This window comes from Dendropsophus ebraccatus, chromosome 4 (assembly GCF_027789765.1).
Source record: "Dendropsophus ebraccatus isolate aDenEbr1 chromosome 4, aDenEbr1.pat, whole genome shotgun sequence".
NCBI classification, from domain to species: Eukaryota; Metazoa; Chordata; class Amphibia; order Anura; family Hylidae; genus Dendropsophus; species Dendropsophus ebraccatus.
Genome location: NC_091457.1, coordinates 136,773,204 through 136,800,804, shown reverse-complemented (window position 1 = coordinate 136,800,804; position 27,601 = coordinate 136,773,204). Strand labels below are relative to the sequence as shown.

The window sequence follows — 27,601 nt, the reverse complement described above, 5'->3', positions numbered from 1 at the left end:
TCCTGACATGGACAGAGGAGGCAACAGAGAGCACTGGGTCAGACAGGAAAGAAAACACCACTTCCTGCTGGACACACAGCAGCTGATAAGTACTGGAAGACTTAAGTTTTTTTAATAGAAGTGAATTACAAATCTCTGGCACTTTATGGCACCAGTTGATTTGAAGGAAAAATTTTTTTGGTGGACTACCCCTTTAAGGAGAACAATGAGGAGGAGTTGGTGGTGGAGGGGGACATGGACTTTTCCCAAGAGGATGAGGATGACACCTGTGGCAGAAAACATGACGACGATGATGATGATGACGACGACAGTGATGCTGACCATGTATGAACAACCTTGGCAGTGTGAGGAAGAGTATGAACAAACTAGATCCTGGGGAACCTGGTTGAGCACGACAAACCGCATAGATGCCGACAAACGTATCATTATCATCAGACAAAGGGATCACTACTGCATAGCCATGCTTTGGGACCCTCACTATAAAAGGTTACCACTCCACTGCCTCTGCCTCCACAACAAGCAGCAGCCATTACAGTTTGCAGGGGTTTTCCAGGACTAAAAAAAAGCATAGCTACTTTCTTTCAAAAACAGAACCACCCCTGTCCCCAGGTTGTATGTGGTATTACAATTCACAATTATTCACTTCAATGTAACTGACCTGCAAAATCTCCACCCAAGGTCAAGAGCTTTTTCTGGAAGAAGCCATCTTTTCTAAGCCTGAATAACTCCTTTAGTATAAATAATCTAACGCTTCTTTCATCCCATGTACCAAGCAGATGTACAACAGCAGATATGCAACACCTCAGCAACAAGGTTTAGTCATATCTGAACATATCTTCTCTTTTTCTGGAAAATACCCACAACTCCGACCCCATGAACATCTTGGTCTCCAGACTAGACAAGAAGCAAGAACTTGTCCAATTTACCATCAGTGCACTGTCTTGTCCACCTCCTAAGGTACGATCAGAGGGGTTATTCAGCAGGATAGGTGTCATTGTTCCATTGCAGAGAACACAATTGTCCACCACAAGGGTGGAAAACATCATTTTAGTAGAAATAAATCAAGCATTGATGCTAATGCTGTAAATCAACCTTTAAAGCACAGACATTGTTACACCCTCCCAGTCCCAGGATATTACTTTATTATGAAACCTGTACCGCTCTGTCCCAAAATAATTCATACAGTAAGTATAACAGCATATATCTGCATGATAAACTCCTGCACCTACTAACAGCGCTAAACAAGGGCCAAATGACCTCTACACACTATTACTTGATATAATGTATTTAATAAAAAGATCAATAGAACCAAGATCTCTCCCCCCCCCCCCCCGTGTCCTTGAGTAATCCCCTTATTGTGTCCTCATACAGTAACAATGCCCCTTGTACTCGCAAGCAGTAATACTGTCTCCTGTGTCCCCACCCCACCCCTTCATAGTAGTGACAGCCACATACTAGAATTATGCTCCCTTTCCCTCATAAAGTAATCATTTTCTCCTGCGTCCCCATGTAATAATAGTGCAGGATAATGTATGGGACATAGGGGGGCATTTTTACTGTACAGCGGGGTGCCATCATACAGTAAAAATGCCTTCCATGTTGTCCCATACAGTACAATATGTTCCCCCATATAGTAATAATGTCCTTTGTACCTTCATAAAGTAGTAATGCCCCCACCTTGCCCTTATACAGTAGTTCTGCTCTCTGCACCCCCATACAGTACTATTGCTCCCACTCTGCTCACATATAATATTAATGTCTCCCTGTGCCCTCATACAATAACAATTCACTGTGTCTCCGTACAGTAATAATGTCCTCACTGCTCTCCCATATAGCTAAAATGCCCTCTGTGTCCCTGTATAGTAATGCCCCATTTTCCCTATACAGTAATAATGTCCCCTGTGCCCCCATGTAGTTATAATGGCCCCTGTGCCTCTTACAGAATGCCCCTGTGCTCCCATATAGTAATATTGCCTCCTGCGCGTCCATATATTAATAACTCCCCCTCTATGCTTATAATGGTACCTCCGCTGTGCCTGTATATAATAATAATTCCCCCTTAGGCCCCTAAAAGTTGTAATACCCCTGTACTAATAATTCCCCACTGTGACCAGAAAATAAAAAAAAAATAATACTTACCTAGCCCAGGCTCCCACAATGAATGAAGCTCCTCTCTCTTCATGTCCTCAGGTCCGGCCTGTGAAGGATCCCTGGGCAGACGCCATGACAATAAATGATTGCAGATTTCATTGTGGTCTTTGGTGCCGATATTAGGTCCTTTTTGCAGAGTAATTTGTGAACATTACCATATAAAACCATGGAATTACAAGGTAAAGGAAACCTCAGTCCTGTTAAACATGAAATCTTCCTATTAAATGTCAAATTTCTAAGGAAAGAATTCTGACATTGCTTCATATAGCCACTACAAATTGGCAAAATAAAGTGTCCTCATGTACCCAAATTTTTTATACTATACCCCACAAAATGTCACAGAGCAATGTACTGTAAGTATTATCAGTGCTTATATCATACTAGTCACAAGGTAAGATAAAATCCAGACGGTTGTATACCCACAACAATGAGGCTTCTCCGATCATATCTATACCATTCCAGGAATAAACCCAACACAAACAGTAGGTGCAGATAGAGGAGGTTATATTATAACAGTAAGCCAGGGCATACAAATAAGAAATAATAGCCACATTGTGTTGCATACAAAGAGTAAAGTAAAAAAGTCAAACAGTGATAAAGAACATAGACCCCAATGAGAGACGACTATCTACCTATTGTTTCATCCAGGCAGTGGTAACTGTTTTGATATAGACTTCTATGTGCACATCTTGTATGTATTATGTTTCTTTTATGCTGAAGTATAGATACTACCAGATATACTACATGGATATACTACTCTCTGTTAATGGATTTTGGTAATGCAATATGAATAGTAATGATGATTAAAGGATGGATTATACTATACATTGCACTGTGTCATCTTTGGAGGAGTATAGACATTGCTTCATACTAACAAATATCATTCAGGCCATTGATTAGGTCATGGATTTATAGAATTCTTTTACTTTTTAATGTTTAGGAAATTTTAACAAAGTAGCTACTATTATATAGTGTATAAGGTTATCTGGTCCTGAGTTGTGCTGGAATGTATCAGTGATATCACTGGATTTTTCTTTCAATTTAAAGGGGTTATCCTTACAAAAACATGGCTGCTTTCTTCCAGAAACAGCACCGCTCTTGTCCTCAGTTTGGGTGTGGTTTTGCAGCTCAGTTTCATTGATGTGAATAAAGCAGAACACAACCAGGCACAACCAGGGGACAGAGTTGGTGCTGTTTTTGCAAGAAAGCAGCTCTGTATTCTGGTTCTGGATAATCCCTTTAAATACACATAAAATCCACGACATATACAATGTGTGTGGCACTATTCTTGGTTTTGGCTGTGATTTTTGCAGAAACAAGGGCATGCTAAGGTGAGGTGCACACTATGTAAAAATGTCAGATGTCTTTCATAATAACAGCCATCATTGCATGAATAACGGACGTTATTTATTTTTAAATCCTGACATTCGCACAATTATGGACGTTTTTAAAAAAGACTGCCATAATTTTTACATGGTGTGAACCTAGCCTAAGGCCATGTTCATACAGTGTATCTTTTAAGACAAGAACGGCCATTGTTGTCAAATAAAACAACAACAGTTCTTGGGGTAAAATAATGCACTGCATTAAAGTCTATGAGGAACAACGGCCAGTGTTTACACACACTGTATTGAACAACAGCCATTCTTTAATATGGCCGCGGAAATAATTGACGTTAATTATTTCCAGCCGCTAGAGTGCCACCAACGACCGTTGTTCCCACTTCGTTCAAACAAATTATGGCCGTTCTGACGGCCCTACATTACATAGACTTCACCCAAATGTGCCTGCATTCCAATTAAAATAAAATGATGTTAATATTGGCCGTAAGAACATGTTTAACAAAAGCCGTCGTTTGACACGGCAAACAACGGCTATGTTAAACAACGGACGTTGTTTATAGATAGTGTGAATATAGCCTAAAGCAGGTTTCACGCTGTATGAAATTTTAGCAAAAATGCATTAAAAAAAAAAAAAAACGCTATGGCAAACCGCCCGCAGCCAGATGTTATTTGTGAGTCTACGAAATTCTATAAAATGCCTTACACAGTTGGTTTTTTCTGTGGCGTATATCTCTCTCCTCCTGGCGTTTTCTCTTCTACTCTTTTTCCAAAACGCAACATGGTGAGGGTTTGGTGTTTTCTCTGCAAACCTCATTGAGAGAACACATTAACAGCAAAAAAGCCATGCATGCCTAAACTAAAAAAAATAAAAATAAAATAAATAAAAATAAATAAATAAATATATATATATATATATATATATATATATATATATATATATATACCAAAAATGCAAATCCCTGGGGAAAAAAAGTCGTTTATGGGGAGGTTTTAGTGTATATTGGCTGTGGATTTGTTGTGGAAGCGTGTGGATTGGATTAATACTTTATTCTGCTGTGGATTTTATTTTACCTTCACAAATCCACAGGTAAAATCCACTTTTTTTTATTTGATTGTTTTGTAGGGTTTTTTTTCCATTAAATTCCTAAAAATAGGAAAAAAAAAATACTTTTTTTAATTCATTTCTTTTTTTAGTGGTACCATTATTTTATTGTCAGTTTTTCATTCATGTTCCTTTGACACACACACACACAAAAAAATTGATTTTGGCTAGTGAGGTTTGGCCTCTCACTGCAGACCTGGACAATACATGCCATACATTTCTCCTGTACCCTTTCATTGTTCTATACAGTATACACCAGCCCTGCTGGGCGGAGACAACAGCATAAGAACGTCTGACACTTATCTTCCTATTACTTATTAAACTGGTTTCTCACTTGGGCTATAAATAGGTTGGGTTTTACCAGAAAAATTACCATTTGCAAAATGGGTCCCCTTCTTGTAGGTTTCACTTTGCTCTTCTATGTCTTATCCCCAATAAGCAGCGACTTTGTGATTAGAGGAAGAAACATACAGGTTAGTATACTGTACATAGAGTGTGGTGAGTTAAGCTTAGAATTTCATGGTTGCTTTTTAGGTATATGTAAGTATGTTATTGTATATGATCATTGGGTTAACATGTTATATGTTTATACATTTGTATTTTAGGATTTTTTTCCCCCCAGAATTTAAAAAATAATATCATAAGGATTTTATTAATTTCCCTATTACTTATAACTGTGTGCAATGTCCCAGAGAAATATTTTATTGCATTGCTTACTGTAGTTGTTCTTAAAGGGGTTATCCAGCGCTACAAAAACTTGGCCACTTTTCCCCCTACCAGTTCAGGTGTGGTTTGCAATTAAGCTCCATTTACTTCAATGGAACTGAGTTTCAAAACCTCACCTAATCTGGAGACAAGAGAGGGGGAAAAGTGGCCATGTTTTTGTAGCACTGGATAACCCCTTTAAGTGTTTCTTTGGGCTATGTGTGAATACAGCAAAGAAAGTCATTTGCACAGTTTAATCTTTTTGTTTCTATTTTCTTACAGAAAAGGAGCATTAAAACGGTAAGATGTTTTAGTACATCAAACATGTAGATAACAATATGTCAATGCGAATAGATGACTGTCCTCTCACATGGCGCTCTGTTAATGGCAGATTACCCCTTTCTATTGTGGATTGTATCTTCCCCAACATATTTAATAATGTAAAACCATGTTTTCCTGGCTAACTTTAGTTAACTGTATTCAACTAATACTGTAACGTAAAAAGTACCTTTCCCTTTATTGAGACCCTCTGTGATCAGGGGATGTAACCGGGGAGAGAGAGCCCGACAGCAGTGTGATCCATTCCCCGGCCTGCCACTAATTCCAACCATGCAGTCTTGTAGACAAGGTCAGAATAAGCCGTCACTGAGATACGACCGGGGAGTGGATGGTGCTGCTGCCATGCTCGCTCCCCTGCTACATCTCCTGATCACAGTGAGTCTCAGCAGTGATACCCGTTGTGATCAATAACTTTTGACATGTCAAAAGTTATTTTTCATGACATATACTCTTTAATCGGATCAAACTAGTCACTGATCGGTCTATTTTACACTGAAAACCCCCTTAATCTTAGGTGTGCCGATGTAATGTAAAGGTTGCTTCCCACTATAATATTTTAATTTATATAATATAATTATTAAGACAATAACAGTATTATCCAATACAGTTACCAGAAGCAGACGGTGTATCATGTTACAGATAAAACCAAAGTCAGATATCCGTCTACATGAATTTCCTCATATAATACCTTCTACTCATCCATGTATTTTTCCCCCTGCAGCCGGACGCTGATATAGAAGTCTACAGTATAATTATCAACAGCCAGGTGACGTCCCGCTTTGCCCATAATGTCATCACAAGCAGAGCTGTTAATAATGCCAATGTCTCAAAAGAAGCCATCTTTGATGTGGATCTGCCCAAAACAGCTTTTATTACACATTTCTCCATGTAAGTCCAATTTTTTTTATGTTTTCTGCTGCCAAATATATCAATTGTACAATAATATACTTTAGGATAGTTAAATGTCAGTATTTGGATATAAATGTCAGTGAAATATTTGTCTTTCAAATCAACTGGTTTCAGAAAGTTATATTGATTTGCAATTTACTTCTGTTAAAAAAATCTCAAGTCTTCCCATACATACAGCTGCTGTTTTTTTTTTCTTTTCAATCTGACAAAGGGCTCTCTGCTGCCACCTTTGTCTGAGACAGGAACTATTCAGACAGCCTCATAGTAACCTTTACTGCTCTGCAAAGTTCCCGTCTTTGACAGAAGTGGCAGCAGAGAGCACTGTGTCAGACTGAAAAGAATACACCACTTCCTGCAGGACATACAGCAACTGATAAGTTAGGAAGACTTGAGATTTTTAAGTAAAAGTAAATTTCAAATCTATATAACTTTCTAAAACCAGTTAATTAGAAAGACAAAGATTTTCGCTGGATAACCCCATTAACCCCTTTGTTTTTGAAGATTAATTTAATTGGTGTTACTGGTTACTGATATTTAAGGAGCCATTTTTGCCTATTTTCACTAGATGATGTTTGGTGAGAATGGGGAATAGAAGGCTGCATGTTTGTGCTTGCCCAAGATAGCTAAGTGACCCTTCTTCTTAGGGGGTATTCACACATTTCAGAGAAACACTGAACCATGGACGCAGCAGTGGAATGAATGACCTCCCGGCATCATGTATCAAAAGTGTTTAAATCTTTGTGGGACTGTACTGACACATAGGAGATCATTTAAAAGACGTCATTGTCAGGGATTGTTTTTAGTATTTTTTTTCCTTTATAACCAGTTGTAATTGAATATTACAGGATAATAGATGAAGTAACATATACAGGAGTAATCAAAGAAAAGGAAGCTGCTCTGGAACAATATCAACAAGCTGTGTCCAAGGGCCAAACAGCCGGGCTTGTCAGGTAAGTCTTATATCTCTTTGTGTTATTCGTGTGATTTTTTTTGCAAGAAACTTCTGTATGAAAATCCACAAGGTATACAGGCTCAGTAAGCAAGCACCAATCTAACAGATCAGCACTCGCTTACATCCAGTCATCGGGCCATGTAATACGACCCTTAGCTGCAGCCAGACAGCTCTGGCAGCAGCTTATCTCTCCGAGAACAAAGTATAAAGCGTAAAGGAGTCTCCTGATACTTCACCGACAGCAGAGTCGGGCATGGTGTAAAATCATTGCCCTACCCCTATTATCTGGTGGTGAGGTGTGGGGAGACCACCATACACTTTATACCGACATAAGTATAAAGTGGATGAAGAGTGTGCAGACTAATTACTAGATGAGGGAGAATTGTGTCTCTGCCACTTGCCTCTGACAGTCTAACATTGTAAATGTTAGTACCAATACTAATGGGGTGTAATTAAAGTGTGTGCCATAGACAGTACATGTTGAATAAGGAATATGGCACGGTTATGCAACTATACCAGTCAGGGGCGTAGCTAGGGGTTCAGCCTGGGGGGGGGGGGGGCGAGTGAGTCTGAGTGGGCCCCCTCCTTAAAAGAATCCCCTCCCGCTGTGTCCCTAATCTCCTCATAATTCCCTGTCCCCTTATAACCTTGTCCCTAATCTTCTCATAATCCCTCCAGTGTCCCTCAATCTCCTCATAATCCCCTCCTCCTATGTCCCCCAATCCCCCTGTGTCCCAATCTCCTCATAACACCCCCTGTGTGCCCTATGACCTCATAATCTTCTCCACCTGTGTCTCCCAATCTCTTCATAATCCTCGCTCCTGTGTCCCCCATCACCTCATAATCTCTTCCTGTGTCCCCAATCACCTCATAATCTCTTCCTGTGTCCCCCATCACCTTATAATCTCCCCCTGTGTCCCCCATCTCCTCATATCCCCCCTGTGACAGCTGTTGTTGAAAGACGGGCGTAACTTTTACATAGTGTGAACCTAACCCATATGTGATGTTGTGATGTTGTTTACCACCTGTTTTCTGCAAAATTCCTCAATATCATGAGGTTATGTATTCTGTAATACTACATATATTGTACTATGCCTATATCATACCACTAGAAAGTTCTTTTTAATCTTGGCCTACACAGGGCGTCTGGCAGGAATACAGAGAGATTCTCGATGTCAGTAAATGTGGCTCCAGAAAGTGAAGTAACATTTGAGTTGGTCTATGAAGAAATGCTGAAACGGCGTCTTGGAAAATACGAAATAGTGATCAAAGTCCAGCCAAAAACTCTTATTAGAAAATACGAGGTACAGCCCCTAGGGCATCATATACATAGGATCAGATAATTCATGTTCAGCTTACATTTATGTTCCTTAAAATTCTTATATATTTCTCTAGTTAATGGCCAAGCGCTGTACAGGGTCCTGGGTTCCAAACTTTTATTATATTATATTAGATAGGGGTCACTATGACTGGTCTGCATCTCTATATGATTAAAGTAGTAGTTCACCCCCAAAAAATTCTTTCAAATCAACTGGTGCCAGAGATTTGTAATTTACTTCTATTGAAAAAATCTCCAGTCTTCCAGTACTTATCAGCTGCTGTACGTCCTGCAGGAGGTGGTGTATTCTTTCCAGTCTGACACAGTGCTCTCTGCTACCACCTCTGTCCGTTACAGGAACCGACCAGAGCAGCAGCACATTCCCATAGAAAACTTCTGCAGGAAATACAGCAGCTGTTAAGTACTGGAAGACATGATATTTTTTTAATAGAAGTAAATTACAAATTTTTTGGCACCAGTTAATTTGATAGAAAACATTTTTTGGTGAACAACCCCTTAAAGAGGTGCTGGCAAGCTATACTGTAGCAATCGCTTCAGGAGGACCAGTTAAGTCCATTGTATAGGCCACCATTCAGTTGAATGACTACGTGTAATACTACATTTCCCCTATAGTGATCACTACAGAGTATTCTCCAGAAAATGTTATTTTAGGATCAGAACAGATAAAAACAATTGGTCACCAAATATATTTTAGCCCATAACATTTTATTCTTTGTGTTTCAGATTAAAGTTGACATACAGGAACCTCAAGGTATTAGCTTTCTGAATGCTTCGGCATCTTTTCTAAAAAATGACCTGCTACCTGCTGTGGAAAAATCTTTTTATGGAGATAAGGTAATATTTTATACGATATTCCTGATATTATATATACAGTATATATATATATATATATATATATATATATATATATATATTTACATACTTAAAGGGGTTATCCAGCGCTACAAAAACATGGCCACTTTTCCCCCTACTGTTGTCTCCAGTTCAGGTGTGGTTTGCAATTAAGCTCCATTTACTTCAATGGAACTAAGTTTCAAAACTCCACCCAAACTGGAGACAACAGTATGGGGAAAGTGGCCATATTTTTGTAGCCCTGGATAACCCCTTTAAAGTATTACTGTCACTAGACATATCAAAAGTTTTGATTATCAGGGTCTCGGTGCTAAGACACTAACTAGAGCAGGGAGAAGCACACAGTTGTGCGCTTCGCTCCCCAGGTCACCACTTGATCTGACTTGTTGCAGGAAATTGGCCACATACATCTACTATGGAGCCCATCTCTTGCAAGTCAGATCTATTGGTGAGCACGGGAGTGAAGCACACAGCAGCGTACTTCTCCTGGTAATATCTAGTGGTCTGGTGGTCTAGGCAATAAAAAACTCACTGATTAAAAAGTGACAGTTACACTTCAATTAAACTGAAGTTTTTGTATGTGCTGGTAGATTGTGTTTGTAGATTGCCTATTAGAGTTGAGTGAATAGATTTTTAGGGGTTTGTTTTGGGAGAATCGTCACAGAGGCAGGGGATCCTTTCAAAAAGAAAGGATACAGTACTAATGCAGGGACTCCTGTATTTTGACAGAACTTAAACCTGGGCTGAGGGTGGGGACCATAAGTGATCTAGTCACCAACATAGTGTATATTTAGGAGCCAAATAATAATGTTTTTGTGTCTTTGTTGTCCTCAGGGCCACGTCTCCTTTAAACCCACAATAGATCAGCAGCGTTCTTGTGCCAACTGTGAAACCACTTTACTGGACGGAGATTTTACTGTCACCTATGATGTTAACAGAGAATCCCCTGGAAACATACAGGTGAGAAGCAGTGATTAGATATGGGAGGAGGGAAATGCAAGATTTCTAAGCTTTCTGGTGCCCATCTTGCTAATGGCAGCCATTGGCCTTAGCTAGCTAGGCTGTTCCAAAGGCCGCAGAAGGTGATGGCATCATGTAGGGGAGGGCTAAGTGGCGCTGCAAATGTGAAGCACCGCCCAGGTGGCACACTCTACCAATCATAAGCATTTTTACTGGACCAAGCACCTTATAAAATAAGGTATGAAAATGGCAGAATTTAGGCTTTACAGCTGTGTAGAGAAGTCCTCATACACAAAGAGGCTGACAGTATCTCTTTAAACTTATCACTAACCGACTCGGCTGTTTAGGATGAGGTAAGTGGTACGATAAGCTTGACGCAACTTGTTGCCATGTTATACAATTGTACGTTTACTGCACCACCCGTGGTCGCCCATGAAATGTAGACTGGCATTAATATAACTTTTCTATATTTTCCTTACAGATTGTCAATGGATATTTTGTTCACTTTTTTGCTCCTCCCAAATTGCCTGCTGTACCAAAAAATGTTGTTTATGTCATAGACAGAAGTGGATCGATGACGGGTAATAAAATAAAGCAGGTAAAGTATCGTATACATCCTTTTGTACAGTTTGGCCTGTGATGTCTATTTTCACACTTTTTATCCTGTATATCTATTAGTTGTTCTAGAATAAGTTGCCCATACAGTTTTGAAAAAAAGTAAACCAAACCCACCAACTCTTTTATAATAGACTTTTCCCGAATAGATGATGTCAGGGGAGAGGGGGCATATTGGATTTCAACTACCCAACCATTTTAATCTTGGAGTTATAAGCCATTGCCATGACTCACCCTGCCACTCTCTATAGAGGACACATAAACATTTGGCCATACCCAACATTGATGTGTATGGACTGAACAGTACACTTTCCCAGGCAGATGTACGATGCTCAGCAGGTCACATGCACAATTCACTCGGCGTCACACGGTCTCTAACCAACAAGAATGGACTCGTCTCTCCACACCCCATCTAACAGTACAGGGACACGTTACCTAAACATGAATGATTCTTTATCTACTTGGAAATATCTGTTTACTAAATAAATGGTATCATAAATCTGGCCTCATAAACTGAATCTGGCAAAAAAAAATGTCTGGTTGCGTATTGTATTTGAATTTCATATAACAATCAATGTATGTTTTAATAGACAAGGGAAGCTCTTCTCCGAATTCTGCGTGACACCCCAGAGCACGATTACTTCAATTTCATACAGTTTGACAATGAAATTATTCCATGGAAACCTTCTTTAGTCGAAGCAAATGAAGAAAACATTAACCAGGCAGAAGTGTTTGTCAGTGGCATTTATGCAAGGGGATGTAAGTCATTCATAATTATTTATGATTTAGCTTGTAAATCGATTTAGAAAAAAGGAAGAAGGCGAGAATATATATATACCTGTATATTGCTTGATTTGGGGTTTGTCTGGTGGACTAAGAAAATCCTCTGCTACATCCATTTGGACGGTTCCAAGGTCCATGCTGATCTCCATTCCCTTAGGGTTCTATTAGACGCCTCGATCATAAACTGTAAACAAGCACCGATCTTCTAGAAACGGGCAGCGGCACGGGCATCGTTAGCGATGTCTGTGAAGCCCTTGCCTTTAATGTGAAAAAATAAAGTATTAACTTGCTTTACCACGTTCCCTGTTGTCCTAGGGCCTTCTCCGGTGTCCTCGGAGACTTTCCCTGGTTGTCTGCAGCTCTGCCTTCTGTTCCAGTCTACACTGACTGGCTGCCAGATACTCTGCCAATCTCTGACTGAGACAGGCCACAGGCTACTCAGCCAATCACTGGCCTGCGCCCAGTCTCGACCAATCATTGGCTAAGTGGCTGCGGACCGTCAGTGTAGAAACCTGAGAAGAAGGCAGAGCTGCAGACACTGGGGAAGGTCTCCGAGGATGGCAGGAAATGTGGTAAGGTGAGTTAATACTATATTATTTTGATACTACTTTATAATATTATACTTATATTACACATAGCGATGTGCACCCAACCTAAAGAAATGATCAGCTGATGATCGTTCTCTCTATTACACAGAGCGATTATTATCCGGATTGGCCTGATTCGACCGATTATTGCTCCGTGTAATAGGGCCCTTGGTCACCGCTATTCTGATGGATAAAAGTTGGAAGTATTTTCTGTGACTGGCCCCAGAAACCTCCGGCATCACATAACTAAGTGTCTGAGAAATCTCATGATTCTGTTTGAGTTACTAGAACATATACATTCTGCATTCCCTGTAACCTACTTGATTTGTTATATAAATGCAGTGAGCTATGTGTTCCATTGTCAATGCTGGCCACATATGTTGAACATACAAGTCTCTTACTATGACTGTTAACTTATATTGTTATATCACAGTAACAAACATCAATGACGCTGTACTGAAGGCTGTTGAGCTACTGGATAAAGCACATCGGACTGAAACTCTTCCTCCAAGAAGTGCTTCCATTATTATTCTCCTCACAGATGGTCAACCCACTGTGGGTAAGTACATCATGGTAGGTTATATTGTATTCTAGAGGGAAAGTCAAAAGTCTCAGGACACTCATTTATTTAAAAAACAAACAAAAAACATTACATTTCTGAAACCCCCCAGCAAGTAATAGGATAGGGGGCCTATCTAACACCCATATTAGATCAAGGGCAAGTTTTTAAATGGGAAGGTGGTCATATAGCATACCAAAGAAGAACAGAATTGCCCCATAATCGATTGTCAGGATCAGATTTGCTATATCTCTCGTGGTTCAAAAGTTATCAAAAGTTCATGACGATTGGATCCAGCGCCTTCAGCTCTGTGTTCAGCAGATAATGACATCTGCCACTGTAAGCTGGTGGACTGAAGCTAGAGAGAGCCAGAGTGGTGCTGCAATAAAAGACCCAAATGGAGTTTCGAGGAGATAAGCCGCAGAGCTGTTATAGAGACTGAAAGTCTTTGCAATAGAGATGGTCCGAACCTGTTTGCAAAGATTCCCGCTGTCTGGCCGCTCCGTGGAGGGGGCGGATACAGCGGGAGGACCGCCTGGAAAACTAGGATACAGCCATAGCCATAGGCTGTATCCCAGTTTTCCAGGCGGTCCTTCCGGTGTATCCACCCGCTGCACGGAGCGGGCAGACAGCGTGAATCTGATGCCGAGCGTTCGAGTTCATACGAACCCGAACCACGGAAGATTCGGACCATCCCTACTTTGGAAGCCATTACTCAGTTGATGAGGGATAAAGTCCAGCAATTTCTAAATGTCGTCAGCCGGCAGGGGAAAGGGGCAAATTGATTACAAGTAGGAACTTACCTCTACTCGTGCCTGGAGTGAGCGGCTGGGGCAGCCGCTGGAAGTCATTTTCCCTCGAGTTGTGAAAATGCCTTTCCCTGCTGATGGACTGGTCCTTCAGCCAATCGGTTACTGAAGCGGTGTTCCCTCCCTAGTCACTGACTGGCTAAGAGGCCAGTCCATAAGCTGGGTCATTACGTGAACACCCCAGAGTTCCCAGAGCCTGGCAGGGATCCTGTAGTCGCTCCCATCTCTCACCACGGGAACAAGGAGAGGTAAGTTGTTACTTGTAATCAATTTCCCACCTCCCCCTGCAGGCTGCCGGCTTTTAGAAATTGCTGGACTTCTCCTTTAATGAACGATTGGCTGCACAAGGACCTGTTGATCCAATGGTAGTAAATGTATTCATACAATAAGTGTATTTAGTATTGTAAGGCCACGACAATAGAGAATATTTTCTTGGCCATTTCTTTTTACAGCCATCATTTCGTAGTTCGTAATAAGAATCGTTATTTTGAAATTATGGATGTTTTTGCCCACAAAATGACAGCAATTAAAAAGAAGCAAACAAACAAAAAAAAAAACACTGTTAAAAGGCCAAGAAAAGAAGCTGTGTGGTCATAGCCGACTTGTTCATCTGCTGTGTATTCTCTTCCCTCCTCCTGCCAGAGTTTGGCTATGTTCACACATAATATTTCCATCAGTCTTTGGTCAGTCCACCCACAGTCCTGGTCTTGATTGAAAAAATACCAAAAGACTGACGGAAATACTATGTGTGACCATAACCTGTTACAAACAACTGCTAAAGTCATTGCAATCATTTGTTCTTAGGGCTTTGTTCCCACAACCTCTTTTAATGGAAAAACTGCAGTTTTTTTTGACAATGAGGGCCATTAATAATGAGCATGAGGATTATTAACGGCCGTCATTATAAGAAAAACTGCCATTTTCACCTGAAAAAAAAATTCACACAATGTAAAATAAAATCTAAATACAAATGTCATATTGTGTGAAAATAAAACAATGTCTGAAGAGATTTTACAAAACATTGTCTGTATTTTGAAAAATCAGGTGGTAAATAATGAGCATATTCATTATTTGGATGGTCTTAATCAAATACGGATGATATTCTATACAGTGGAGGCACTGCTGTCCAATTTCACATTGACTCAAATAGAGCACATTACTACATTGAAAATATGGCCATATTATGCCTTTATTTTACGATGTGTGAACATAGCCTTATCCTGATGACTGCTTAGTACCTAAGCCTGTTAAAGAAACAGCCACGGCAAGAGGCTTTGTGTATGTGATGATGAGCTTTCCAGGTGCCGCCATTTATATGTTATGTGGCAAGCTTTAGAACACGATGCTATAATGTCCAACATACTCTCATTATGGGTGAAATGTGCAAAATGTTTTATTTCATTTTTTTTTAGGTGAAACAAACGCTGCACAAATTGAAGAGAATGTAAAGAAAGCCATTCAAGGGAGATACACCTTGTACACTCTTGGTTTTGGCTATGATGTTGATTATCCTCTCCTGGAAAAGCTAGCATTGCAAAGTTCCGGAATCGCCCGTCGCATATATGAGGACTCGGATGCAGACTTGCAGTTGCAGGTAATGTTTCATAGTGTTTGTAGAATGGTGATCTTTCTGTAGTATCATCCAAAGACTTTTCTATGCCACCCTTCAATGTATTACATAACATTGATCAGTTATATTGGTTGTCTGTTGGTAACCGATTTGCATCAGACAGCTGCATTGCAGAGATACTGATTGGCCACGGAACACCAATGTGACAGGTCTGTGAGGCTTTTAAATGCAGTGATGGCTATTGATCCCAGATCAGCAAATAGATGACTGACATTAGCGTCATCACTGATGTCAGTCATAAGTAGTGAGTCTCAGCAGCTGGTAGCACCTGGTATTCTACAGGTAAGCCCCTTCTCTCCTGTGCCATATAGGTACTTCTGCACAGCATTAAGGGGTTAAAGTAATGCAACTTTTTAGTTCATACATTGTGTAAGAAATTTTTTTTAAAATCCAACCATTTGAATAGACACTCAGTCCTAATTGTACTACAGGCCAATAGGTCACAGGGATAAAAACGTCATTAGGAGCAATTCCCTTATAAACTGTTAACTTGTTTTCATATAATGCTTATTTACTGCACAATGAAGAGATATGTAATCTTCCATTATACTATATGTATCAATTCTTTACAATTTTCAAGATATTGTCTCTCTTTTACTTTTCTCCATTATTTTGGCACTTTAGGGCTTCTATAAGGAAATTGCAAACCCAACATTGACTAACATAGAGATGCAGTATCCTGAGAACGCTGTAGCCAACCTCACTGAGAACAACTTCAAGCAGTACTTTGAAGGGGGTGAAATTGTTGTTGCCGGACGTGTAACTGGCAATGACTTGAACTCCTTTATTGTGGATGTAAAGGCAGACGGGGTAAGTACAGATCATGTGCTATTAGACTATTATAGAATAATTATAATTAGAATAAATTACTGTATACTGTATATATATATATATATATATATATATATATATATATATATATATATATCTAATAGGAGAAAATGCCAATTTCTACAGTTATCAGGCTACTTTCCTACTCCCCTCTCTGAAATTCAACTTGCAAATTCAAAATTGCCGAAAGTCTGTATTAAGAGGGATCAGGTTACATGCTGCAAGTTTGTAGAGAAGGGAGACTTTTGAAAATGACAGAAACATTAATACATTGGTCCAATCAACTACAAAATGGTTCTATCTATTTAGACAAAGGTAGTGCGCCAGATTTATGATACATTTTTGATGAATGGCCTTGTATTTTAGACCATACCCCTTTTCCACCTATGCCACACCCCTTCCTCCAATTAGTCATTAAGAGCTATGCCTCCTTCCCACCTTGCCGTGCCCCCTTGTACGCCCTGCTGGCGTATGCCGAGGAGAAGGCAAGAATCTGCGCCTTCCCCCTGGAGTAGGCCAGAGGCACATCATTGATAAATCTTCCCCATAATCTACTGGTGACTACTATTCCTCCCATTTCTAAGAATAGGCCGTTTACTGGTGGAACAAAAAAGCACAGACAGCTTATACAATAAGTAACGTGATCAGAATTGTCAGGTATCTCAGAATATTTAATATAAGATTGTCACTGTTATAAGTATTTTGTACATGTAAATTAATGTTGTATTTTAAATAGGCTGAAAAACCTATAAAATACACAGAAAACATTCCTCTGCAAAGTGAGGACGATGTGAGCAAACAGCAGAAATACATCTTCGGTGACTTTACAGAGAGACTCTGGGCGTATCTCACTATACAGCAGCTGCTGGAGAAACGGTATGTGTAGGGATCATGTGGTGCACATTCATTTTCTTATTGTCCAGCAATTCCTTCTATTTGAAATCAGTTCTGCTTTAGAATGAAAATAGAAGATGAGACACAAAAAAAAATTTGGCTGGGTTATAAGAATCCAGAATATAACCAATAGAAACTTTACTCGTGGAATAGTGTAAGGGGCACCGAAGAGTATCTGTACGAACAGGTAGGCAGCTATGTAGTATTTTTCAATATGCAGAATCTCTAGTGTCTCTCATATAAAATACAGGATTTATTAGCAGCAAACAAAAAGTTAGATGAAGACCTTTTTTGTTTATATAGAATTATTATTATTATTATTATTATTATTAAAAAAAAATAAAAAAAATCCAATCTCAACTGCCCCTGTCCCCTGCAACTGCCCCGGTCTCAGCCTCTTCCTGTTTCCTCTGATGTTTCATTACTGCTGGAATTGCTCACTCATCCCATCATTGGTTGAGGCGGGTCACCTCTGAAGCCAATGATTGGCCAAGCAATTCATAAATAAAGGGTTAAAAGAAGCAGGAAGAAGCAGAGAGTAGCAGGACTGGGGCAGTTGTAAGGGGCAGGGGCACATGGCAAAGGCATCATGGTGACTCAGTGGTTAGCACTGCTACCCTGCAGTGCTTGGGTCCTGGGTTTGACAACATTGGCAATGAGTTTGTATGTTTGCTGGGGATTCCACTAGATACTTTGGTTTCCTTATATACCCGAAAACATACAGATAGCTGAATTTAGATTGTGATCACTAATGGAGACAAGGACCAATGTGCCTTATGCAAAGCACTGCGGAATATGTTACCCAAATTATTTAAAAAAATATTCATAATATTTTTAACCCATAGGCCATGTGACAGTTTTATATGTATTGTCAATAATTTCTGGTTAGGATAGGTTCACACTGCATTTTTCTGTCAGTTTAACATATACATTAAAAGGAAGATGCAAAAACTGATGGTAAAAATAAATGCTGCTGTATTCTTTTCCCATTGACTCACATTATGAAGATTTTTTTTATCAAAATGAACAGTTTTCTTTTACAGGTATGTTAAAATTTTTACTTTATGTTAAAATTAAACGTACTGCAATGGAAACAGTGAAACGGAAGGAAAAATGCAGTGTGAACCCAACCTAATATTTTTAGTGACTTATCATATTGCCCATTTGTAGAGACATATATATATATATATATATATATATATATATATATATATATATATATCTTGGAGAATACATTTAGGCATTTGAATGTTTATTTAACATATAGTGTAAATTATTTAGGTGCATTATATGGCATATGATTATGATGAGTAACATGATTACAAGTGTCTAATGTGTCTCCTAAATCCTTTTATTTAAGGCTTTATGCAGACCCATCGGAAGCTGCAATCCTTACAACGCAAGCACTTGATCTGTCCCTGAAGTTTAAGTTTGTGACTCCTTTAACATCAATGGTTGTTACCAGACCAGAAAGACAAGGGAATGAAGATACATTAATTGCTGATAAGTTTGTGGAAGGTAGGAAATTTCTTATATTTGTTAGTTTAAAAAAACAACTGTAAACTTCATTTCTAGACAATTCCTTGGTTTGGGGGGGGGGGAAGAATTGTGGGTACAGAGTCGCTTTAAAGGTTTTGTCCAGGACTTTTCAATAAGCTAGCATTTCAAGCTGACTGTTCTGATACAGCTTCTACTGAGCTCCAATATAGGCTCTGTCTACAGGGGCAGGGCTAATATGAATGTGAAATTCCAGCCAGCCCATGGGAGGGATACCTGCCCCGCCCACCTGATGACTCCACCTATGATCATGTTCAGTGGAAGGAACAGGAAACGGATACTGAACGTGACATCACAGGAAGTAAAGAAATCACAGGCAGAGTGTTCATGTGATTGAGCCTGAGAACACCAGAAGAGCTAGAGATAACTAGAAATAAAACATAAAAGTGTATATAGAACATACAACACCCACAGAATTCAATCCTATGCCAGTTTTTTTTAAAAGTCCTGGACAACCCTGGAGGCTTCTGGGTTCAGCACTCGGGAGCGCTCAGTGGCGCCGGCCTTGCAGATGTGCTGAGGGCTCCATATATTGAGTCCCCATTTTCTGGATCGGTGGAGTCTTGGTGATTATCTTTTTATGTTTGTTTTCTGATGGACTGTGTGTATCTTTCTCTTTGAATGAAAAGTCATTGATTTAGAATAAAAAAAAAACCAAAAATCAATGATTATCTTGTTATCCCCATAGATAACAGATAACAAAAGTAGATGGAAATTCCCCTTTAAGAGGCCATTTAACATATATACATGACCACCATCATCTATGGGCATGTTAGCTTGTATATATGCAGATAGTGCTCCATATGGGTAGCTGGAAAAAAACGATGTGTGAACATAGCCAAATAGGGATATCTGGGAGGTAGTTTAACAATTTTTCGATCTAACCCTTTCAATTTGACTATTTACAGGACAAGACCCACATGCTACAGGAGGGCTGAGTAAGTATTAATTTATTCAGATTTTATTCTATGTATTTCATTTTTACTCTATGTAAACAGTTAGTAGGAAATGTGAGCTAAAAGACCAAGTTATACTTTAAGCCCTTGCTTATGGCAGATGTATTCTAGCGAGGTTTGGAACAAGCTCAGCAGCTGAGCGTACCCCTACATGATGGTTGGTGGCTACAATCTACAGATGAGACTTTTTGTCAGTGGCTGGCATTGGCAATATTTTAGCTCCAGCTTATTTAACTGCCGAGATGCCACGGTCTAAAGTGACAGTGGCATCTAGGCGGTTATAAAGTCCATGCAAGTCCTTTCCCGCCTCTGATCATCCCCTCAATGCAAACAGTTTCATAGCAGCCAGGAGCTTTCCAAAGGCCTCTATGACTGTCATGATTCTACTCTGCCATAGGTTTACACCCTGTCATAGGTTTGATGCACAGTAAATGGGTCCAAAACAATACCACCAAAAAGTTGAATTGCATTTTTGTTTTGTTGCAGTAATGTAATGCTACTGTATATTTTCTATATCTGACAAACATTTTAACCCCTCAAGGCCTGAAATGGCATCCTTCATTTTACCATAAAGTGTAATGCAAGTGTAGTAAATAAATAAATTAATAAATAAATAAATAAAATAACAATGTTGCAACTTCTCTGATGGGTTTAGAAGTTTTGAAGTGCTTACTGCATTTTGTAGGATAACTCTTACTGATCCACCAGAAACACATTGTCAGGCTGGGGAGACACAGACAAGACAGTGCACCCTGAAACTTGCCCCAACCAATGTTCCCTGCCTACTTGCCACGGACGACCCTAAACGGTTGTGGACAACCACGGAGTCGGTCCCTACACTGAGTAGGTGAAGACACAAAACGTAGACAGACAAACAAAACACAATGGAGGATAGTTAGCTAACAGAGTCAAACCAAACAGACAACGCAGTACTAAATCAGAAAGAGAGCGGATAGTCAGAGCAATAGCAAGGGTATTAGGACAGGGAACGCTGGTAAAGGAGCAGGAGAGCTGGGACTAGTGTGAACTAATAGCCAGCAAGGAAATGAGGTGCTGGCTGCCTTTTATCCAGGATAAGAGACTGGTTCCAGCAGCTGATTGGAGCAGCCCTGATCCCAGCACCAAGCTCAGCAGAACAAACCTAGCAGTGCAGTAACCCTTGCACTGCCAGAAGTCTGACAGGCAAGGCAGGTGTGGCTGAAAAGTAAAACACATTTCAGACACAATTGATTCAGTGCAAACACAGACAGAAATTCAGCGCTTCCTCGGCCGCCCGGCAAGGACTGAGGAGCGCTAAGTGACATTCCTAACACACATCCTTTGAGTAGACAGTGTTACTCTAGTGTTATATTATTGAGTGTGTATATTGCTATTATGATTAGGGATGGTCCGAACCTGCCGGGATACAGCCACAGCCATAGGCTGTATCCCAGTTTTCCAGGCGGTCCTCCCGCTTTATCCACCCTCTCCACAGAGGTTTAAGACAGCGGGAATCATTGCTGAGAGTCCGGGTTCATACGAACCCGAACCTCGGCAGGTTTGGACCATCCCTAAATTTGATACCTTTTATAGGGGTGGGTAATTCTCTTTACATATCCTTTATAGGGGTATTCCGCTCAAACATACCTTTTCATATGTTGCTGCCCATGGTGAGACTAACAATTCATTCCATACATGTTATTATCTATTCAGTCTCCTTTCCCCCAGTTCTGAGCTGCTGATTTCTGCTGAAGACATAAAAAACTGTGCATGAGCTTTTCTTTTTATCTTCCTCTCTGACCCCCTTCCTTCCCAGACGGCTGATGTAAACAAGTCCTTGGCAGGCTGTATTTGCAACTTTGTAGCTTCTTTGTAATGCGGGGAGGGTTAATCTGAGGTCAAGGTCTGATAAACTCACTGTGATTATTCCTCCTGGCACTACAAAGTTGCAGATAGGGACCTATTTACATGAGCCATCTTGGAAGGGAGGGGGGAGAGGAGCAAGAGACAGAGAGAAAAGCTTACATACAGTTTTTTGCATTTTAGCAGAAAGCGGCAGCTCAGTGCTAGGGTAAGGAGACTGAATAGATAATAACAGGTATGGCTGAATTGTTAGTCTCACCATGGGCAGCAACATATGAAAGGTTATGTTTGAGCTGGTAAAATGATCTTAACAGACTTAGGCCATGTTCATACAATGTTTATTTTGACAGCTATAGACATGATTATGTTCATTATTTGCAGCTGTCTTTTGCCGGCAAATTGACAACCATCCAAAAAGACAGCTACAAAACCACAGTGTATGAACATAGCCTGAAAGCTTTTGCCCAGCAAAGGCAGAAACCTCAGCTATAAGATACAGTTGTATACTAATTAGGTTTTTTTATCTTTCCCTCCAGGTTTCCCATCTTTTGTTCCTCCATTTTTCGGTAGGTATTCTTTAACCTTCTTTCCTTAAAAAAGCAGCTGTCCTCCTCCCCCTTTTTTAACCTCTATTTGGGAGAAGGGTGACAAGCTTCCTCAGCCAAACTGATGGTCCCTCCCTGGTGCAGAATTATTACCTGATTCAGAGGCTGATCCAGTCCCACCGTGTGATCATGTGACCATGCCCCTGACTGTCTTCTATGCTTAGTGCATTAAAGAGGTTGGAAAATCCTTGTTTTCTATTAATCTTACACCTCTCATAGATATAAAGAAGGGACAGTGACTTCTGGCCTCTTCAATGCACTCAGCATAGAAAACAGTGAGAGGTGCGGTCCCGTAATCCAGCAGTGGGACCTAAAACCTCTGAACTGGGAGGCTGCATTTAGACCCCCTTTTTGGGTCTACAACGGAATGTTTTTACCACCCTTATATTACAGCCTATTTCTCAACAATGACTTGTATTATTTCTATTCACAGTGGATTCTGACCCTCATTTTGTGATAAATGTTCCACAGAAGAATGACTCCCTGTGCTTCAATATTCAGGAGAAGCCAGGCGTGATCCTAAATCTTATCCAGGATAGGCAGCTAGGTAAGTTGCAGAACGTGCTATGTAACACTTAAAGTGTCACTGTCCAGGGGCGTAGCTAGGATTCATGGGGCCCCATGGCAAAAAAACTGTATGGGGCCCCCTCCCCTACACACTAATAGGAGCCTCATGGTTATATACATAAGTGCAGGAGCAGACTACCTTTGATTTAACCCTTTGTTTGCTGTAGTGTGTAAGTGACCCAGTGGTCTCTTACATGCTGCAACACAAACAAAGGATTCATACAGAAGACAAGTAGCTCTCTCTACTACTCTACTACTACTCCTGCACTGATAACTCCTGACCTCTGCAGGAGCTCAGAGAACAGAGGTCAGAGGTTATCAGAGTAGTGAGGCAGAGAGCTAATTGTTAACCCTTTTTGTGTTGCAGCATGTAAGAGAACACTGGGTCACTTACACACTGCAGTACATAAGGGGTTAAGCAAAGGGACACAGGAGGCTCTTATCTTCCCTGGGCCCCCCTCCCTCCATGGGCCCCATAGCAACCGCCTTCCCTGCTTCTATGGTAGCTATGCCACTGTCACTGTCGTTATAACTTTCTAAATCAACAGTATATGTGATATGAAGCAAGTTTGTAATATACATTCATTTTTTTTTCCTGTTATCATGCTGTAAAACAAAGTTAAACTTGCCAGAAATCCAGGTCCAGTCTCCTGAAGGCAGATATTTAGACTTGTACTGTTTGAAAAAAAGAGACTAAACACAGGGATTCCGGCCAGTACACAGAGTCACGGCTCAATATCTCCATCAATCACATGACTGCCTTCTTTGTCTTTGAGAAAAAAAGAGTCAGAAAACAGGAAGTGCTGTGTTCTCCATGATAACTTAAAAAAAGAAATAAATAATGAATGTATATTGCAAACTTGCTTCATATAACATCTACTGTTAATTTAGATTTTGGGAGTTATAACGACAGGAACACTTTAAATATTATTTCTTGCTAATTTTCTTTGTGAGATGTGCATTGTGGGGAATTAAAATTGCGGTGGTCCTCAAGGTCCTGCATCCCCAGACACGTGCTTTTACTACCTGTGCCTAGGCTTGTCATCAGGCATAACCAAGCACAAAAAAGTCCAACCGCACCATGAAATATAAACCAACAAGGCTCCAATGGTAGTATATAGATGCACGCTGGAAAGCCCACAATCTGTTCTGCAGATGTAGAACAAACAGGAAGAACAAGAAAGTCCAACACCATCTGTGGTGAAATGAAATCCAATATTTATGCATATAATCTTCTGTGCACTTCTGTACCGGCTTATGTGAATACATTTTGGATTTCACCACGGATGCTGTTAGACTTTCCTGTTCTTGTCCTTAGACATGTCAAAAATTATTGATTGCGGTGGGTCTCACTGTTGAGATCCACTGTGATCAGGAGATGTAGCTAGAGAGAGAGCACAACAGTAGTGTTATCCACTTCCCAGTTGCTGGCTGATTCTGACAGTTTAGCCTCATAGACTATAATGGGACTAAACTGGCGTGATTAGCAAGCAGCCAGGGAGTAGATCGCACGGCTTCCACGCTCTCTCTCCAGCTCTCTAGTGAATATGACAATGCATTTGCACCACCTTTAGGCTATGTTCACATGACTTTTTCTGAAAATTGTGTCAGTCATTTTGAAGGTCCAATTGTAATTCAGTAATAACGGACATTATTTTAAATTTAAAAAAAACAAACAAACATAGACATAGACTTATGATGCAAACAGAAAAAACAGGGCACTGCATGTAACCTGCCTTAGAGTTATATCGGGGGCCCTGTAATCCAGTAGGCTGCCCCACCATCTTACTAGGCAGTTGCTTACATATGGTTTGCCTTACACAGGTATCGCAGTCAATGGACAACTTATTGGAAACAAGAAAACGGCCAATGTCACATCAGATGAGACTTATTTTGGAAGAATTGGGATTGTAAACAGACAGATGAAGATAAGAATTGAGGTGACCACCGACAAAATCACTGTCCTGAACCATAAGAACAAGACAACTTTTTCATGGCAGGAAACAGGTTCTGTAATGGAGGAAAGGTAAGACATTTCTAATACACTAACATTCCTATGAATATCTGACCGCCTTTTTGAGAAGTAAGAGCCAGCGATCAGCTGATCAGTGTGGGTCTTGCTCCAAAAAGTTGTCACCAACCACAGAAATCTCTATACCCGCGACCTTCACTACAAAGTCATCTGGTCCACGGGAATGGTCAGCCTGCTCTGAATGTCTCATCTCTTCTTTGTAAATTATCATTTTGTTCATTTTTGAGTCAGTGATGCCAGTCACTCATATCAGGTGACCTCATCAAAACAATATAAATAAATTAATGGACCTGCAATCCAGTGCATATAATATGGACTCTCTATAACTTTTTTGTGTTTTTACTCCTTTAGGTTTAATCTGGTGGTCAGCAAGAAAGATAATGTGACCTTTTCATTTGGAGAAGGAGCAACATTTGTCATTATTCTGCATGAAGTCTGGAAACGTCATCCTCTCCACAGGGATTTCCTGGGTTTTTACACATTGGATGATCATAAATTTTCTACAGGAGTCCATGGACTGCTAGGTAACATTTGCTCCTGTATTATAATCCTCAGCTCAGGACAAACAATGTCTTTGCTTTCTAATAATCCATAATTATGTTAAACCCTATTGCTGCCAGGAGTATACCAATCACCAATTTATTTAGTTTTTGTGTGTGTGTGTGTGTGTGTTTGTTTCTTTTTTTTAATTTATTTTTTGTTTCTTTTTTTAGTTCATTCTAGGAGACTGTTAGGCTATGTTCACACGTCAAAAATAAAGAAAAGGTGTCCGATTTTGCTCTTTAAAATAACGTCTTTTATTGCCGCGATTTAACTGACTGCAATGGCAACGCATTGAAGTCAATGGGCAGACGGACGTCCAATGCACACAATGCACTGAATAACGGACGTTTTTACCGCGGACATCAAAATAATGATCATGATCGTTATTTTCGGACATCTTTTCCAAATAGCGGACGTTTTTTATTAGTTGAGCACACACAGTTTTTCTTTTCTCACCGTTCTTTCTTTGTTTTTACTATTAAATTCAATGGACTTTTCAATAAAGCCGCATCCAAAGGCCAATTAGTAACCCAAACTAGAATAATGTACAAACACCAGTCATTGCACTAACGAAAGGTCAGACAGCTAAATGATATATCTGTTATTTTAGACTCAAAATGATGGACGTCATTTTAAACGGAGATGAAAAACCTTGTGTGAACATAGCCACAAACTGCTAATATCCTACTATAGTGATAAGTTACTCTAATGCGACTTCTATGATGGCAGTCAAAGAGGTCTTCAGGAGCCCCTCAGCTGCCATGACAACTAGGCTATGTTACATTTTTATTGGACGTCCATCATGTAACGGCAAATAACAGTCATTATTATAGAAACAACGCCCATTATTATAAAATAAATAATTTTGATAATGTGTGAACATAGCCCTAATCTTACTCCAGATGTATAAGACACAAGACAACAAAAACACTAATTATTTTTTAGGATTTCTTCTCCTTCTAATGTTGGTTAACCTTTTTTTTCTGCTTTACTTTTCCAGGACAATTTTTCCATGGAATCGATTATGAGATTTCCAATGTTCACAAAACCGATAATCCTGACAAACCGGATGCAACAATGAAAGTGAAAAACAAGATGCTGACAGTGACGAGGTAGGGAATGTTTACTGCTATATTCCCACAATGTAAGCATCATGATCATTAATAATGGCCATTTCTTGCCCTTATTTTTAATTTATTGTGGGAATGTAGCCAAATAACAACAGCTGGTAAATCTCTGAGGTCCCATTCTTTCCAATCTGACACAGCGCTCTCTGCTGCCACCTCTGTCCGTGACAGGAACTGTCCAGAGCAGTAGCAAATCCCTATAGTAAACCTCTCCTGCTCTGGATAGTTCCTGACATGGACAGAGGTGGCAGCAGAGAGCATTGTGTCAGACTTTAATGAATACACCACTTCCTGCAGGACATACAGCAGCTGATAACTACTGGCAGACTTGGAGGTAATTTCCAAATCTGTATAACTTTCTGACACCAGTTGATTTGAAAACATTTTTATTTTACTGGAGTACCCCTTTAGGTATCCTAACACTCATAATGTTATTGATCTTATTTTTTTTTAGGGGTGCACAAAAAGACTATCGAAAAGATCACAGGAATGGCATCAAAGTTCCCTGCTGGTTTGTGCATAACAACGGAAAAGACCTGATTGATGGAAACCATGCCGATTACATTGTATCTAATATTTTCAGGATGTTTCATTAGAATGAATAACATGAACACAGATCAGTACCTTGCAGCTTGGTCCTCTTTGCTATGTGATACAGGAATCCTGCTTCCTTTCCTTATTCCTACTCCAGGTCTCCCCATAAGAAGATAAACAGCTGTATAATTGGTTATATATGATGTACCTACCATCCATCCATGTTACTTGTGATGCATAGAAATATCTTCCATCTTGTTTCAGGGGCTGCGCACCCTCTACTTATCTAGTAACTGATATTTTTTATGTTTTATACTTTCATAAAAAACAAGAAATGAATAAAAAATATTATTATACTTTTTTTTCATTATTTTCTGTGAATAAGCTGCTGTACAGTAAGCTTCCTTCCTTGAGAGGAGGATACAAACTGTGTTACAAACTGTATTTTAGGCCAATTCTTTCTTTTTTCACTAATGTA

The 27,601-nt window shown here is 39.8% G+C and overlaps 1 protein-coding gene across 1 annotated transcript; it reads left to right on the top strand.

Moving 5' to 3' along the window:
* Positions 1-234: 234 nt before the first annotated feature.
* Positions 235-27,369, top strand: LOC138789338 (inter-alpha-trypsin inhibitor heavy chain H3-like). The gene is made up of 21 exons (XM_069967943.1): positions 235-324; positions 5,584-5,601; positions 6,362-6,528; positions 7,395-7,499; positions 8,643-8,805; positions 9,564-9,674; positions 10,527-10,652; positions 11,134-11,250; positions 11,858-12,026; positions 13,071-13,196; positions 15,418-15,599; positions 16,260-16,445; positions 17,203-17,342; positions 18,721-18,878; positions 19,826-19,855; positions 22,252-22,281; positions 22,754-22,867; positions 24,712-24,913; positions 25,271-25,443; positions 26,463-26,574; positions 27,044-27,369. Exons 1-21 carry the CDS (start codon positions 235-237, stop codon positions 27,183-27,185), a joined length of 2,661 nt encoding a protein of 886 aa, XP_069824044.1. The 3' UTR covers positions 27,186-27,369.
* The last annotated feature ends 232 nt before the right edge of the window (positions 27,370-27,601 follow it).

Coding starts and splice junctions, on each gene's coding strand:
- LOC138789338 (XM_069967943.1), top strand. CDS start 235: ATGGACTTTTCCCAAGAGGATGAGGATGACACCTGTGGCAGAAAACAT. Junction 7,500..8,642: donor CAAACAGCCGGGCTTGTCAG/GTAAGTCTTATA, acceptor TGGCCTACACAG/GGCGTCTGGCAGGAATACAG. Junction 22,282..22,753: donor TTTTGTTCCTCCATTTTTCG/GTAGGTATTCTT, acceptor TTCTATTCACAG/TGGATTCTGACCCTCATTTT.